Genomic DNA, 16,791 nt, shown 5'->3' with positions numbered 1-16,791 from the left:
CCACCGCTAGGAAGACAGAAGTCATGTATGGGAACAAAGCAAGGGTCTGCAACAAGATTATAGTTGTTTTGGTCTCCAGTTCCATGTGTTCTTGATGGACCATTTTCTTTTTCACCAGTCTCTTCCAGGATTATTATTTTTAAAGTTTACTTATTTATTTTGAGAGAGAGAGAAAGTGAGAGAGAGCACAAACCAGGAAGGGGCAGAGGGAGAGAGAAAGAGTGAATCCTTAGCAGGCTCCACGCACAGCATGAAGCCCAGTGCGAGGTTCTGTCTCTCACTGTGAGATCACGATCTGAGCCAATATCAAGAGTCAGAGGCTTAACTGACTCTTAGTCACTCAGGCACCCTCAGGATATTTAATGAACATTTATGGAGCACTCTCTTGCACATGGATTTAAGGGCCCACTGTAGAAAAAGCAGAGTGCAATGAATACACAGTTCAGGCCCTTGATCTCAGCAGCCTTGGTTTGAAATCCAGCTCCACTACCTAGTCACTGAATGATCTTAGGTCATTAACTGAACCTTGCCACTTTAGAGTTTCGTTAGATGTACAGTGGCATTGACAAAAATAATAGACTTATCTCATTAGATTGTTTGGAAACCTCAGTGGGTTCATGAATATCCAGTGGCCGGCTCATTGGAAGAACTCCACTAATGCTGGTTCTGGTTAGATCTATTATGTACTAGGTTCTATACAGTGAAAACGAAAGGTGTGGTTTCTGTGCTCATGCACCGTGCTCGTCACTTGCTTGTTTCTCTTTACTGTATGATTCATTCTTCAGCCTTCGTCTCTGCTCTGAAAGGGGCGTGACTCCTACAAATCCCATTTTCCAGGCTCCCTCGCCAATTGGCTTCCTGTTAAGTTTGGGCAACAGGACGTTGAGACAAGAGATTGAAATCGGAGGTGTGGGGTCAGTAGTCCCTCTCTGCTTCAGGGGCGTCACCAGTAGAGGCTGTCTCTTCTCCGTTCTATCCAAACAGAGCCTCCCAGGGGGCTCACAGGTCCTACTGGAAGCCCCCATTCCCAGACTTCCTCCCAGCTTTCTACTACAGAATGAGGCCAATACAAAAAGAGAAACAAGAGGAAAAAGATAGCTTCCAGATTTGATCCTGGATCCACCTGTGCCTGAAGATCATATGTGCCTGGAGTTTTAAGTATATGATTCTGTAAAAAAAAAAAATGCTCCTTTTTGCTTAAGCTACTTTGGTTGCATTTCTTGCCATTCCCACTGTGTGACTGCTAGTATTAATTCCTGAGAACCATTTGAGATGATATCACAGTAGAAAGCAATTGGTATTCTCATTGCATCCGTGTCTCTGGAAATCATGGAACTAGTATTTATTGTCCTGCCAGCGTTACAATCATAAAAATGAGCAAGATAAACAGGGTGCTTCTCTTTGATAGCACAATAATGACTAATTAAGTGTTTTCAGAAACATTAACTTTTACTCTACTTCTTCCAAAACGTCCTTTTCTCTGGAGATCTGAAACATCTTCTCTTTGTAGATGTGTATCTTAAAACAAAATACACCACATCCATTGTAATACAAGGATATAACCTAAAATGCAAAGCAGGAAACTTAGTGGCGAAAGTTTTCATTTATTTTCAATAAAGGAAATCCCAGGCCTCCATTTGTTGTTTATGAAATCTTCCCGGGGCAGGAGGATTTTTCAGTGCAATGAAATTAATGGTTTCAGGATTGGAGGACATTCACTCATTCTGCTATATGATTTTTTGGCCCTTCTCTTCTCCATTTGCCTATGATGATGTAATTTGTCTCCTGATAATGGATGGGCTTCCTCTCTCTTTTCAATCACTGGCGTGAGGTGCTGAAACTTGCCTGAGACGTGTCCAAGGTTCACCTGCTTGGGGGATTTTTTCTTTTTTTTTGATGGTTGATGAATGTAAATTTATAGTCACGATGCAAGTGCAAGAGTATGTGTGCATGCTTTGTGCTTAAAATGTATGCAGTGGCCTTTTAATGGTATAATATACTGTCAGGTGACAGTTGCTATGGAAACAATAACCAAATTCTCTGACCTTTGAGGGTAGGGAGATGCAGTGGTAAGGGCTGTGATCAAAGCTGAGGATTGCTGAGAGAATTAAAGTAAAGAATAAAAAGTAAGGGGCTCTTTATACCTTAATGTTCAGATCAGAGCAATCTGTTCTTCCTCTGTGTCCACCGACAGTATCCATCAGAGTGAGACTGAAGACTTTCTAGTATTCCTTTAGTTATTATTTTATGTTGTTTATCTTGGATCCTGGCTGAGTGGGAATTTTTGGAGTTCTTGATTATAGTTGGTTTGTAATTTTTTACATTGTATAAAATCGTGCTTTCTGGTAATGGGACACCTAGATCCAGATCAGTGTCCACACAATACCATGTTACCACTGTAATGTGCCAAGGCATGCTTTTGTTCGGAATGTACCAAGTTGATTAGTCAAAGGAATACACTCTCTGTTCAGAAGAGATCATTTTCTAGGGGCTCTGTGACCAATGGGGAGTTTCTCTGTGGCTTCCTATACAGTGTTATCCTTTTGTATTATTAAGATTTAGAAGATGTGCCAAATGAGAAGTTCATGTCTCTGGGTTTATTCTGTTCATACTACATGCCAGGGGAATGTGAGGGAAGTGTGGAATGTGAGGAGGGGACTCATCACCCTAATTGCTTCAGGAGGATCTTCTATGCCCAATAAAGTGTTAAATTCTGTGGGTGCGTGCATGAATAGGAAATGATTCCTGCCCTCTAGAACTCACTTGGTCACACGAGGAGAGACTATATGCAGACTGCATATTGAGTAGGGGCACCGCAGGAGCAAAGCCAGCAACCGCAGCCAAATATAAAAGGAAGTGAGTCCAATGGGATGGGTGGAAAAGAAGCTGAAGGGAAAGCATAACTTGAGACGGGACCCAAAGGAAGGGCAGACCTAGATAAAGAGGAGAGACTAGGATCGGTGTTAGTAAACTTCAGGACTTGTAAACACACTGAATGCATTTTTTTGTATGTGTCAGATATTATATTAATATAGAGATAGGGTCAAGCAAGTGGTGTGAGCAAAGATACAGATGGGGCATGATCTAGTGGTCCAGGGACATTGAGTAGTTTGGTTACGTTGGGGAAACAGAGGATTTTACTAGGCATTCTGTAGGAATGAAGATGGCTCAGAGATGCATGGGGGATGGTGAAGGGATGGGTTAGAAAATCTGGGATTCTGTAGATACCAGATGACTTTAGAGTCTAATCCTGGTTACCTTAAAACATTTTAGGGCAAGGTGAAGAATCTAGAATGGTAAGAAATAGAGTAAATTGCCACCTACTGCTTCAAGAGAAGTGGTCAGTCAGTAAATGCAAATTGAAAACGGTTGCAAATAAAACCCATGCAAGACCAATCCCCCCAAAACCCTTTGGAATTGCAGCTGGTATTTGTGATGTTGCTGGCTGCCATTGAACTCTTCCACAGCTCCTTCATCAGGACTTTTATCCCTGGGTTATTGTCACTTTTAACCTTGTCAATATGAGTATGACTTTAAAAGAAGAGGCTATAAACACCTACTTTTTTCCTACGATATTACATGAAGTATGTACAATATGTTGGGTATTTTTTCCCAGTATGGAGCATTGAGTGAGTTCCCGACAGATATTTTTCGTCTTGAGAAAGTGACCCACTTTGATATTGTATAGGTAATTACTTGATTATCTCTAAGCCTCCCAATACTCATCAGTAAGATTGTGAAGATGGATTAAGCATTCTCAACTCTGAGGGTTTTTGTTTTTTAAACAAAATAGGTAACTTGTGTCTCTAAGCTAAGTTAATACACACTACTGCTTCCCATGCAGAGTGAGAACAAATGCCTTTGATACAAGGTAGAAGAATATCACACAGGTTGTGTTTGTGGGTGTGTGTTTTTGAAATCAAGTGCATTGTAAAAATGGATAGTCTTACAGTATTTCTGCTTCTTTCTTCCTTTCCTTCTTTTCTTTTTCTTTCTTTTTCTTTTGTTTCCAAAAGGACCTTCTCAAGAAATGCTACTCTGCCAAGGCGTCTTACCTCTTCCAGCAGGATAAATTCTATGATGTCAGCTATGACACAGGAGACAAGTCTATCCAATGCAGCAGGAGACCAGATGCATTCAAGTTCTGGATGACTTGGAAGGCCCTGGGAACGTTAGGCCTTGAAGAAAGAGTGAATCGTGCACTTGCTTTATCTAGGTACTTGCCTCTGTGTGTGTGTGTGTACGTGTGTGCGCACATGTCTGTAATAGAAAGACTCCATGGAAATAACATTTGCAAGGTCTGTACATGGTCTCTCTTCTGTGCATTTCTTCTTTCATATAATGAGCATCTTCTCAGTACCTACTAAGTGTTAGGAATTGTGAACAAAGCAGCTCTACCCATGCCCTCCAGGGTCCCAGCCCAGTAAGAGATAACATTTCAGTGACAAAGCTGATCAAGTACAGGTGAACCTACTTTTTGGTAAGGGGAGGTACATGGTGCTCCAGAAGCACTCAGGTGGCTTCCCTTGGGTTCTTGAGGGGCTTTGGCAGAGGCTTCCTGGAGGATGTGACATTTAACTAAGACCCAGAGAAGAAAGGGAAGGAGAATGGTGCAGGCAGAAGGAGCACCAAGCCCAGATCATGGTGACTTTAAAGACCTGATCAGCAGGTCTGTGAGAACGCGTGGCTGGAATAGAGGCAAGAAGGTAAAGGTTAATGTGAAAGTGCCGGAGTTACCTGTCTTGTTGTAACGTTAGGGACTAAGCTTTTGAAGACACTTTCAAAGACATTAGACAAGCTCTTGAGAGACAGGTGGTGGACATTGGCCGGTGGGCGGGCCACAGCCAAATTTAGTTATAAATGTGATTGGTTGAGCCCGAACTGCATAAGCTTAATCTTCTTGGTGTTAAAAAAATCCAAACATTTAAAGACTTAAAATATTTAAAAATAGGGTGATTTGTCAAAAATCTGGATTTTTGGCTTCTCTCGAAGGATCTGAATGCTCTCGATCCCACATGGTGACAAGCCACTGAATGTGTTGATGCCTGTCTAGAGAACCACATTCCCTCTACTTCCTTCTGTGTTTTTGTAGACAGTCTGGACTCAAAACCTAGGCCTACCATGTAGGCCTACCACCTACAAGCTAGGTGGCCTGGGCAGGTTCCTTCACCTCTCTGTGCCTCAGTTTGCCCCAGTAAAAGGGAGATAACAGTGATATGTGGTTCAAATAGTTATTGTGAGGATTAAATGAATTGACACATGTTAAACCCTTAGAACGGTGCCTGGCATAAGTTACATGTTGTATGAGTTTTAGTTACTTATACCTGCTTGACCACTAAAGGCATCAGAGTTCGTGCTCTCTGGCTTGGATAATCTCTCCTTCATACTTCTTGCTCACATTTCACTTGCCAAATCCAGAAGTCTCACTTAGAGATTTAAAACTTTCCTGTATCTTTTTCTAAAAAAAAAAAAATTATTTGTGAGAAACACAGAGAGAGACAGAGTGAGCTGGGTGGGGGGGGGGGGGTTGGGGGCAGAAAGAGAGGGAGGCACAGAATCTGAAACAGGTTCTAGGCTTCAAGATGATGGCTCAGAGCCTGTCATGGGGCTCAAACCCATATACTGTGAGATCATGACCTGAGCTGAAGTGGGACACTTCACTGCCTGAGCCACCTGGGTGCCCAACAGTTTCCTCTTTCTATACTGGGAGTTATATGGGTGCTCTGTGCAACAGCTGTTTGAAAACTCAGTGTCTTAAAACAGCAATTATTTTTTAAAGTTTATTTTTACTTATTTTGAGAGAGAGAGAGAGAGAGAGAGCAGGAGACAGAGAGAGAGGGAGACAGAATCCCAAGTAGACTTTGTCCGATTATCAGCACGGAGCCCCATGTGGGGCTTGAACTCACAAACCATGAAATCCTGACCTGAGAGTCAGAGGCTTAGCCGACTGAGCCCCTCAGATGCCCCCAAACAGCAGTTATTTATTCTCACTATCTGCAAGTTGGCTGGAGAGGCTTTATCTTGTACTATGGTGGCTGTGGGGGTTGGTGGAGGGTCTAAGTCTACTCCCTACGTGGCTTGCATCTTATTTAGATTAACAGATGAGCCAGAGTGTGTTCAGAGTGTCATCTGATGAAGATGACAGAAGACCAAGAAGGCAAGCCCCATTATACAAGCTGACTCTGAAGTCCCATTTATATCATATCTATTGGCATTCCAATGGCCAAAGCAAATCACATGGCCAAGCTCGATGTTGAGAGGCAGGGAATACAATCTGCCTTTTAGCAGGAAGAACTGAAAATTTACATGGTGTTGACCTTGAAAATAAAACAGCCAGTTTTTTGGTTTTTTGTTTTTTTAACCAGCAAAATGATTTCTTTGGGAATGGCAGAGAAATTGCAATTCAGGACATGCAAACTATGACAAAAGCTAGGCAAGTTTGGAGAACAAAGGAGAAGAGTTTGCTTATATAGAGGAAAGGAGGAAATTGAGAGGGGTTGCTTTGGACAGGATTCCATTGGAGGAGATAGGAAATGATGGTTTCTTATTGGCTGAGTAGTATGGCTTCTCATTGGCTGGGGCTCTTTCTGGACAAGGAGAAAATCTTCCTCCCATTTGCTGTGGTAGTAGAATTGACTTCTTCCTTTTGGAAAATGCAAGGTAGCCTTTCTTTGTTGAAGTCTTCATCTGATGTCCAGTTTGCAGGGCATGAGAACTCTGTCTGCAGGGAGTGCTGACTCTACTTCAAATGAGATTTCCTTTATACTTTTTCATTATGGCGTGGTTATAAGGACAGATAAAGAGATGGCTTTGGCACTTTCAGAAGATTGTGAGAAGTCAGCAAATCTAGTGATTAAGGTTTAAGAAGTAGTTTGAAAATCTGTAAGTATTGTATCATTTAGGACTCTTTTGGTGGTAAGCAACAGAAACCATAAATCAAGATATTATAAACAAAGAAAGGTAATTTGTTATCTCATGCACCTTATAAACTGTATAATGATGACTTCTGGAATGACTTTATCTAGGGGCTTAAACAAAGTCACCTTCATCTTTCTCCATCTTTAAGGTTTGCTGTCTTTTATGTTGGTTTATTCCTATGTTGGAAGGTGGCTGCCAGGAGTGTAAGATCTCTGTGCTCCCTGGTTCAAGTTCAAGGTCAAAAGGAGAGTGTGCTACTCTCTCAGCAATCCCAAAGGAAGTTTTATCTATATTTGAATGAAGCAAATGTCCATCTCTAATCAGTCACTGTAGTCGGGGGAATGTGATACTCTCACTGGTCATGCCCTCCTTTGGCACTGGGGAGGCATCGATTCCTTCTATAGTATATATGCTGACACTAGGTGAGGAATATGTCTTTATGAGAAGTAGGGTTAGGGGCACCTGGGTGGCTCAATTGATTAAATGTCTGACTCTTGACTTCAGCTCACATCATGATCTCATGGTTCATGAGTTTGAGCTCCACATCAGGCTCTGTGCTAACAGTGTGGAGTCTGCTTGGGATTCTCTCTCTGCTCTCCCCTGCTCATGGTCTCTCAAAATAAGCAAATGTTAAAAAACAGAAGTAGGGTTAATGTTCCTCTATCAGAATTAGTGAGATGACTACCAAACAGTGAAAAAAATGAAACTAACATAAATATATTCATAGTTTCTGTTCAATTAAAAGTTCAGAAAGCTCTGTTCCTTTTTTTTTTTTTTTGTATTTTCTCAACAAAAGTGTGGTAGAATTTCTGCATTCTTCTATCTAAGCTGCTAAGGAATTCATTGACAGGTGTCTTGAAAGAAGGCTAGATATAAATATTTGATGATCGTATTTGTTATAAAGTTAACATTCATCTCAGGGTGGAATTTAATTTATAGTCTAAGGATACTTTCTAATTTTTGCAGAGAAATATCACAGGAGGATAAATGTTAACACTTCAATTCAATTCAACAAACACTTATTGTTTGTAAATGTTTGTCAAGTTGAATTGAATCGAATTAACATTTCAGTGAGCATCAATGCAGACTCTGTGACCTGTATCTAAATATTTGAAAAATAACCCTTCTATCATGCTGCTACTCATCATAGTTTTTCCTTTTTTTTTTTTTTTTTTGCCTGAACTTTCCACATTCTTCATAAATCCAACCCTCTATTCCTGGGGTGGGCAAAAGTCATTGCATTATACCCCCAATGCCAAGCAAACGCTGAGTCCTTTTATTTTTATTTCATTTTTCACTGACTCCTTTTAGACATTGCGCTTGGAATGAATTATAAATTATAAACTTGGAGAGTTTCTCTAGGGTTAAGAATTATATTGGGGCACCTGGGTGGCTCAGTCAGGTGAGCATTTGACTTCAGCTCAGGTAATGATCTCACAGTCCATGAGTTCAAGCCCCATGTCGGGCTTTGTGCTCAGAGCCTGGAGCCTGTTTCGGATTCTGAGTCTCCCTCTCTGTCTTTGTCCCCTCCCCTGCTCATGCTCTGTCTGTCTCTTTCAAAAGTAAATTCAAAAATTTTCTTATTAAAAAAATTATATTAAGTTGGCAACACCAGTCTTTATTTTTATCATTTTACTTGTGTTCAAGTTGGCTAATGGGTTTATGGTTCTGCTCTTTCGGAAAGGAGGAACTTTATCTCAGTTCTGGGGTCTGTTCTGTTTGAGCCTATGTACAGTGGGTGCTGGTAAACTGGCTCTCAGGAGGAGGAAACAAAAACCTCAGTTTGCAATCACTGGCAGTTCCCACGGTGTTAACATTACCGTTGTGTAAAATTGCAAGCAGTCAGCAATTCCTGAATATTTAACAACTGGCTCTTAATAACCAGTCCATCCTAGCTCTAGAATATCATCGATTAAGTGAGCCAATGTAATCAGTTCAAACCACTGACTTTTGAGAGTTAAAACATCATTTCTGACCAAACTCACTGACACTAGGCCACTTGCTTTAGAGTTTACCTAATAAAAATTATTCTTACCCATGTCCAGAGGGCTATACCTGTGGAATAATTTCTCTAATTTCAGAATAACATTGTTTTGTTTCTAAGTACTGTTTCCCTCAGCAGGTAAGAATTAGCAAAGGAAAGTTGCCAATGAGGATTGTGTTCCTATTTGGCATGCATACCTATTCTCAGTAGCCTGATATAGTCAAGATTCCCATTTCCTTAGATCCTTGGTCTGGTCTCTCAAATACTGGCAAGGCCAGGCAACTCTCCTCCCCTGACATTGAGGAGAGACTACTTTGACTCCATAGAAACAATATTTCCATGTCCCTGAACCTAAATCGATCTCAGTTTTGAAATTTGTGTACTGACCTCCAGACTGAAGGACCGGAGTTTGATGGAGCCATGGATTGCCATTGCCCTGATAACATAGCTTGCTGTCGCTTCCCTTGAGGGAAAGCAAGAGCAAACATTTTCCAGAGGATGATGATTCTTATTTAATGAGTTGTCAGAATCTAGGAAAAAGGGAAAAATTAGCGCCTGGAAGATTTCTAAGGCCTTTCCTAATTTCCGTTGGACCCTTGTCATTCCAGCTGACAAGAGAACTCTTACCTCAAAAAATGTTAAAGACTCAAAACTTGCTTTCTCCTTGGGTTGTTTGAAAACCAGTGACATTGGGAACCGATAGCAATGTGCGATTATTCAGCCTACCTGAGACCCAGAGGACTGAGGTTTAAAACCACTGCCTCCCACCCAAGGCAGGCGATTGCATCTCCCTGATATATGCCTAGGAAAGCTGAAAAAGTTTGATGCTACCCGGGGCTGCCTGTAGCTGAGGGCTTTGTTATGGCCCTTGGATTAAATGGATATTCAGTAAGAGGTAATTTTTAAAGCGAGTCTAGAAAAGTCATGTTTGTAAATCTTTTCCACAACAACAAATGGCTCAAGAATTCCCATTTGGCTGCTTTGTTAGATCTCCAGTGTATCTTTTATCTATCCCCTTGACTCACAATCTCTGTGATCTCTCAGATGGCATTCATTTCACCAACTTGTGTGAATACTGAGGGATTTACTGTTTTCAGGATGGAAAAGGTGAGCGGTGACACCATGGCCCTTGTGTGTTGGTGTGTTTCTCTGGGTGATGAGAGGGTGACAGTCTACAAGGCTAGCGAAGGGCCAGTGTTTTCATCTTTTTCTTTATATTGGTAATTTTTTAAAAAGAATCACAACTGCAGTAGAACATAGCATGTAGGTATCTGTGACGAATCACACAAGTCATGCAAGATGTTCTAATATATGCAGAACATATAGGGAGCAGATGCAAAATGCTCTCAGAAGTTCTGGAAGGACTCGTTGCATCAGAAAAAAAATTCAAATGAGGAGGTGAGACGGGGAGAGGAAGTTGGTCCAAAGTTCCAGGAAGACTCTGAGTAGCTGAGAAAGAGACTGGAAAGGCTGTTTCTGGAAAGGAAAGAATGTCCTGTAAAAGGACAAGTCCAATGCAAAAGTATCAGACACACTTATTGAACAAATCCGAGAATTGAGCATCTTCAATGTTGGAAGCATATTTGTAAGGGAGTGTTTGGGAGCAAGAACGTCATTAATATATGCCTCAAAATCAAGCCATAATCTAAATACAATGTTTTTCCCCCAGTAGGATTGGTGAAAATTCGTGTGTGTGTGTGTGTGTGTGTGTGTGTTCCCTGCCTTCTCTTTCTGCTAAGATTAGTGGGAAGTACAGTGATGAGGTTTTATAAACTCTTGTTGTTTTTTGAACCCATTTGCCTGGATTCCTTTTGGTAAAAGTGGTTTATGGTTCCCGTATTAGGTCCCCAAACTCAGTGTACATCTTTTTTCCTGGTTTGCGTCAGATAAGAATAGGGCTTTTTTGAAATGTATTTTATCTTCAATCTGTTTCCATGTATTGAAAAGAGAAATTGTGAGGAACCAATCATCCTTATGAATGTAGGCAGGAGTGACTCAAACCTTATTTGGATTCCCTCCCAAAAACCCATTTAATTTAAGTATTTATTTAAGAAGAGGCTAGAGTGTCCTATAGAAGAGGACTTCTACACTAGCATTTCTGAAACTGTACTCCATGTAATAATAGACTTCTAGAAGATTTTAATAAATGTTCCAAAAACTGTTTTCACGATCAAACATGTTTGGGAAGTGCTAAATCCTGTATTTTTCCTCTCTTAGAGATTCAGTGTTCATTAGCACATTAAAGGCTCTGAGGAGGCCTGTAATAAAGAAACATTTATTACTTGGTTTTTAATATTTTTAACATGCAGATGATGTTTATTGTTTACCCAACAGCCATTCTCCCTTTTTCTTTCTTGCCAACAGAACCTTGATTTTATTTAGGTAGCAATCTTCTAGCTGGGAACATTGTTCTAACCCAATCTCCACTTCCTGTAATTAGTTTAGAGGTAAATCTATGACTCAGCCTCAGTCAAGAAGATATAGGAAGAATTCTTTGAAGGCTACTGGGGAAAATAGTCTTACCTAAATAGAGAGAAAATGAAGAGAAAAGGCTTTTGCTCCAGCCCCCTCACTTCCTTCTCGGACACTGTTGTTCCAAGATGTGGCACACGGAGCGTGGCCCACATATTGCGACATGAGACAATTAGCAACTCTTAGCATGGCGGGCTGACATGACGGAAAATGCCTGGTTCTTGATGACGGTATTGAACCATCCAACCAACTCAATAAATGTCTTGACGAATTAAGCCACGTCCCCTTCTAATTGTAGACAACAGGAATGGAGCTGGAATGCCCAGCATGGCTCACATTTATTTGGCATTGTAAATACGGTTCGGCCTGGGGCATAGTTGGGGGACTCCGGTGTAAGCCTTTGATTATGGTTATAATAGCAACTCTTCACCTGAATCCCCTCCCCTGCTCCACTCAGAGGGTTACACTGAGCTTTCCGGGCTCAGAGAGCAGCTGCAGTGGGGACACTGGCCCTGACACAATGTCCAGGTCTCCATGGTTAGCAAAAAGCAGAGCTGTAACTGAAGTGATTCCAATCTGTTTCAGGATGCCTGTCTCTTGAGGGCAGCTTTAGCCAGTTTCACAGACATAGCTTAAATGGAGACTTTTGTGTAAGTTTCCTACAGTCATTGTGTGTTAGGGAAGGATTATACCCCCCTTGTTCCAGACCTCCATTATGTACAGGAGGAAACTGAAGCAGGCTTGGGGAGGCTCAGGAATTTGCTGAAAGTCACAAAATTGATGATCTGCACAATTAGAATCTTCTAGAGTCAGTCCCGGGATTTCTGGAGATGCAGAGTTTTTCCGTAGCTTTGGGGTGTCCAGGATTAGCATGGGCGTCCTCAGGATGAAGTGTGGCTTTGCTTTGGAGTTTACAAATTACCTATATATATTTGTGTCTGAGAGTCTGCAAAAAAGTATGGTTCACATACAAGCTTTCCTTGTATAGATAGAGATTGCATGTGTCTGTCTATGTGTTTTGTACTTTACATTTTTCTTTTATTAAATTTCCTTTTAAAAATTTTAGGGGCACCTGGGTGGCTCAGTCGGTTAAGCAGCCGACTTCAGCTCAGGTGATGAAATCACAACCTAATGTCTTGTGAGTTCGAGCCCAGCATTGGGCTCTGTGCTGACAGCTTAGAGCCTGCTTCCAATTCTGTCTCCTTCTCTCTCTCTCTGCCCCTCCCCTGCTCATGCTCTGTCTCTCTCTCAAAAACAAACATTTAAAAAAATGTATAAGTAACCACATCTATGAAACTTTGCAAAGATATATAAAAAGAGAACTACTAATCCCTGTCTTCCCCATCGTATCTTGTTTGTTCCTTCCTCAGGTAAATACTAACAATTTATTGTGTATACTTCCATTCTTTGTTAAAAAAAGCATGAGAGAGAGAGAGAGAGAATGGATAGGAATTACTTTTGTATTTTTTTATATTCTTTTTACAATTTCTTAAAAAGCAAAATCGTCTTATCCACATTTCTCAGTACCTTGCTTTTGTCTCTTGCTAATAGGTCATGAGCCTCCCTGTGGTTTAATTAAAGTAGATATAATCTGTTCTTTTTAACGGCTGCATCATATTGTATTGTATTGCTATAATACATTTTATTTGACCATTTCCCAATTTCTGGATATTAATCTTGTTTCTGGTTATTTTGTATTAAATACACACCCATATGTACACATAGGTTTAGACAAAATTCCAGATGTGTATGATTTTAATTTTCTTTACAACAGCCTTTAAGATTAGAAAAGCAGATTGAGTTATTTCAGTTTTCTTGAGATTGAGGCCCAAGAAAAATGTTTTTGTTGTCCTGAAATATTAGTTGAATATGTATAGTTTAGTGACATGCTCATATTCCATATAATTGTACCATAGTTCCATATGATGAATGGACCATAATTTTCAAAGCCAGTCCTCATTGCTGGGTGTCATGTTTTTGTTTGTTTGCTTCTTTCTTTCCTCCTTTCTTTCACTATTATGTATAAAATCACAATAAGTATTCTGACAAGTACATTTTTGTCATTCCTTACACTTTACCCCCAAATTTGAAATACTGAGACAAGGGTTATAAACTTTTCCAGGCTTATGATCAAATCACTGCTTTTTAAAGCCAATTATTTCAAAATGTTCCTGTTTTTATAAAGACAATAGCCAAGCCCAGGGGAGAGGTGTCTGTGTGGATTTACTCTATGTTCTCAAAGCCATTTTTGTCTTTTCTTGGTCATATTCCATATCTCATGTATCTGTGCCCTTTGTTTATGGTCTGAATGTTCCCTTTTCCCTAACATTTGAAATGACTTCATAGACATTCTATCAAGTGGGCTACAGCCCATTTACTTTTAACGTGATACTAATCATCAGTCTTCCCTTCCCTCAGTTCTGGTCTTGGACAAGATAATGTTGAGCTTAAAAAAAAAAAAAAAAAAAAAGATAATGTTGAGCTTCCTTGATTTTAAATGAGCTTATAGGTAGGACTATGCACCCAAAGCCAGCTGGGTGATTTAAGTACCTATGTTAAATCCCCATCTAGACTATAAATGTGTCACCCACATGATCAGAGATGTATCTCTGACGTGCTGTATGTGGTTTTCATACTGGGGTAAAAGTTGGATGTGACATGTGAGATCGACATCACCTTATTAAAAAAATGTATTTTTTTACTTGGGCCCCAGAGGCCTGCAATAGGTTCAGGAATTATTTTAAGTTATTTCATTTAAATAAATTAATTTAAATGAAATAATTTAAAATAATTTATTTAAATAATAATTTAAATAAATTAATTTAAATGAAATAATTTAAAATAATTTATTTAAATAATAATTTAAACAAATCATTAATTGAAATAATTTAAAATAATTAAAATGATTTAAAATAATAATAATTTTAAATTGTTTAAATCCGAGTGTATGCCTGTCCCTATGCCCTTCCTTATTTCTTAGCCTTGTCTCTGCATCAGAAATAGCAATTGTGTGTGTGTGTGTCAGTTGTGTTCATAGAGTTGTTAGATTCCAGATTATAAATATTATTGTGACTTTTCATTTTTAGATACCTTGTAGAAGAAATCAAGAAAAGAGAAGGATTCAGGCTACTGCTGGAAGTAAGTGATTACAGAATTGTGCTCATGATTTTGTCAGTCAACAGTGATGAAGGTGGTAATTTTCTAATCTGTTATATTTCACTGGGTTTTGTGTTGCAGACTTAGAAACAAGTCATTAGCTTAATTCATGGAGTCCATTATGTTAATTTACTCTATTAGTGAGTATTTTTCCTTTGTTAGATTCACAAAGAGCACACTTGCCTTTAAGTATTGAAATTAAAGTGCTCAATAATAATTACCAAGGATAATACTGAATAAATATATAAATTGCATGATGATTGTACTGTGAATATTCAACTGCGCTATAGTGGTGCCTGCCTGTGAAAAATCAATTAAGTGCATGTACAATAATGCATATAGTTTTCTCTTTTTATAAAGAGCGCATATTAGCTTTGGAGCAATGGGAAAATAAATCATTTTGTGTTGAACTGTTTGCTATATATAAGAAATAAGGTAGTCTCAAAAGTAGAGAATGTTGTGTTTTTCCTAAAATATATGGTTAGAAAATATGAAGAATGTTATTTAATTCTGATTTTTAAGAAATATGAGGTGTAAAGTTCTCTTAGATCTTCTAATAGCACATATTATATAGCAATTTTAACCTAATATAGAAATCATCTAGAGATTACAGCCTAGGAAACTATATTGTATATAAGCAATCTGGTTTCCATTGGTATTCATTTATTCAGCAAGATTTCTTGAGCAATTACTGTGTTCTGGGCATTGTGGTAGGCACTGGAGGTATAAAACAGGGGAATCCCTTGCTCTGGCGGTGTTTATACTCAAATGGTAAACGACAGGCAATAAATAAGCAAATACCTGACAAGCATCAAGTAGTGAGACATCTTAAGAAAACAATAAGGCAGGTTCATGAGATAATTCAGCATACAAATAAATATTTATAGATGTAGCAAGTTCTGTAATAGAAGCAGATATTGGCGAGAATGCAGAGAAAGGGGAACCCTTTTATAGTGTTGGTGGGAAGGCAAACTGGTTCAGCCACTCTGAAATTCAAACAGCATGGAGTTTCCTCAAAAGATTAAAAATAGAACTATCTTACGACCCAGTAATTGCACTACTGGGAATTTATACAAAAAATAGAAAAACACTGATTTGAAAGGCCACATGCACCCCAATGTTTATAGCAGTGTTTTCAACAATAGTCAAATTATGGAAAAAACCCAAATGTCCATGGACTGATTAATGGTAAAGAAGATTTGGTATGTACATATGTGTATACAAACACACACACACACATAGGTATATATACATATATACACGCACATATATGGTATGTATGTATATGTATTCGTATACACACACACACACACACACACACATATAATGGAATACTACTCAGTAATGAAAAAGAATGACCTTTTGCCATTTGCAACAATGTAGAGGGTACTATGCTAAGGTAAATAAGTCAGTCAGAGAAAGACAGATATCATATGATTTCACTCATGTGGAATTTGAGAAACTCAACAGATGTGTAAGGGGAAAGGAAGGAAAAAAAGATAGAAACAGAGAGGGAGGCAAACCATAAGAGACTCTTAACTACAGAGAACAAACTGAGGGCTGCTGGAGTGGAGGTGGGTGGAAGGATGGGTTAAAAAGGTGATGGGCATTAAGGAGGGCACTTGTTGGGATGAGCACTGGGTGTTATATGCAAGAGGTGAATCACTGGGTTCTACTCCTGAAGCCAAGACTACACTGTATGTTAACTAACTTGATTTAAAAAAAAAAAATAAAAAAAGAGGAAAGAAGAAGAAGAAGAAGAAGAAGAAGAAGAAGAAGAGGAAGAAGAAGGGTGGAATGCTGGAATGAGTATGTGGGTGGGGGGTGGCTTGTTTCATTTGGGTCATACATGGAGGACCCTCTGAGGTCATCTTTGAACTGAGACCTGATTGGTGGTAAACAACCTGCCATGCAGATGTCTGAGCGAAAGACATTCTAGGTAGAATCGATAACTACAAAGGGTTAATGCTGCAAAGAGTTCTATATATATTTAGCAAGGGGGTGTAGAAGGTGATACAGTTGGGGAGGTGGAAAGAGATCAGATCAGGTAGAGTCAAGCAGGTCCTGGTAAGACCTTTGGCTTTTATTCCAAGTGTAGTCATCAGAGAAGTTTTAAGCAGACAGGAGTCTGAATTCCATTTTAAAAGATGATGCTGGATATCTTGGGAAGAGAGGTATAGGGTAGGAGGGGGTGAAGGAAAGCCAAAGAAAGGATAAATGAGGCAAATTGAGACACTGTTGCAGTAGCCCAGGTGAGGTAG

At 39.5% G+C, this 16,791-nt stretch overlaps 1 protein-coding gene across 1 annotated transcript in view; it reads left to right on the top strand.

Annotated features, from left to right (window-relative positions):
* The window catches only part of GADL1 (glutamate decarboxylase like 1), a 139,677-nt gene that overhangs the window by 59,294 nt on the left and 63,592 nt on the right, over positions 1-16,791 (top strand). The window contains exons 11-12 of the mRNA XM_039224196.1: positions 4,017-4,216; positions 14,461-14,512. Of these exons, the coding sequence (XP_039080127.1) occupies positions 4,017-4,216; positions 14,461-14,512 (252 nt within the window). The remainder of the gene's footprint in view (positions 1-4,016; positions 4,217-14,460; positions 14,513-16,791) is intronic.

This window comes from Hyaena hyaena, unplaced genomic scaffold (assembly GCF_003009895.1).
Source record: "Hyaena hyaena isolate Hyena2069 unplaced genomic scaffold, ASM300989v1 scaffold_1548, whole genome shotgun sequence".
Taxonomy (NCBI): domain Eukaryota; kingdom Metazoa; phylum Chordata; class Mammalia; order Carnivora; family Hyaenidae; genus Hyaena; species Hyaena hyaena.
This window is presented reverse-complemented; position numbering and strand designations above follow the sequence as displayed.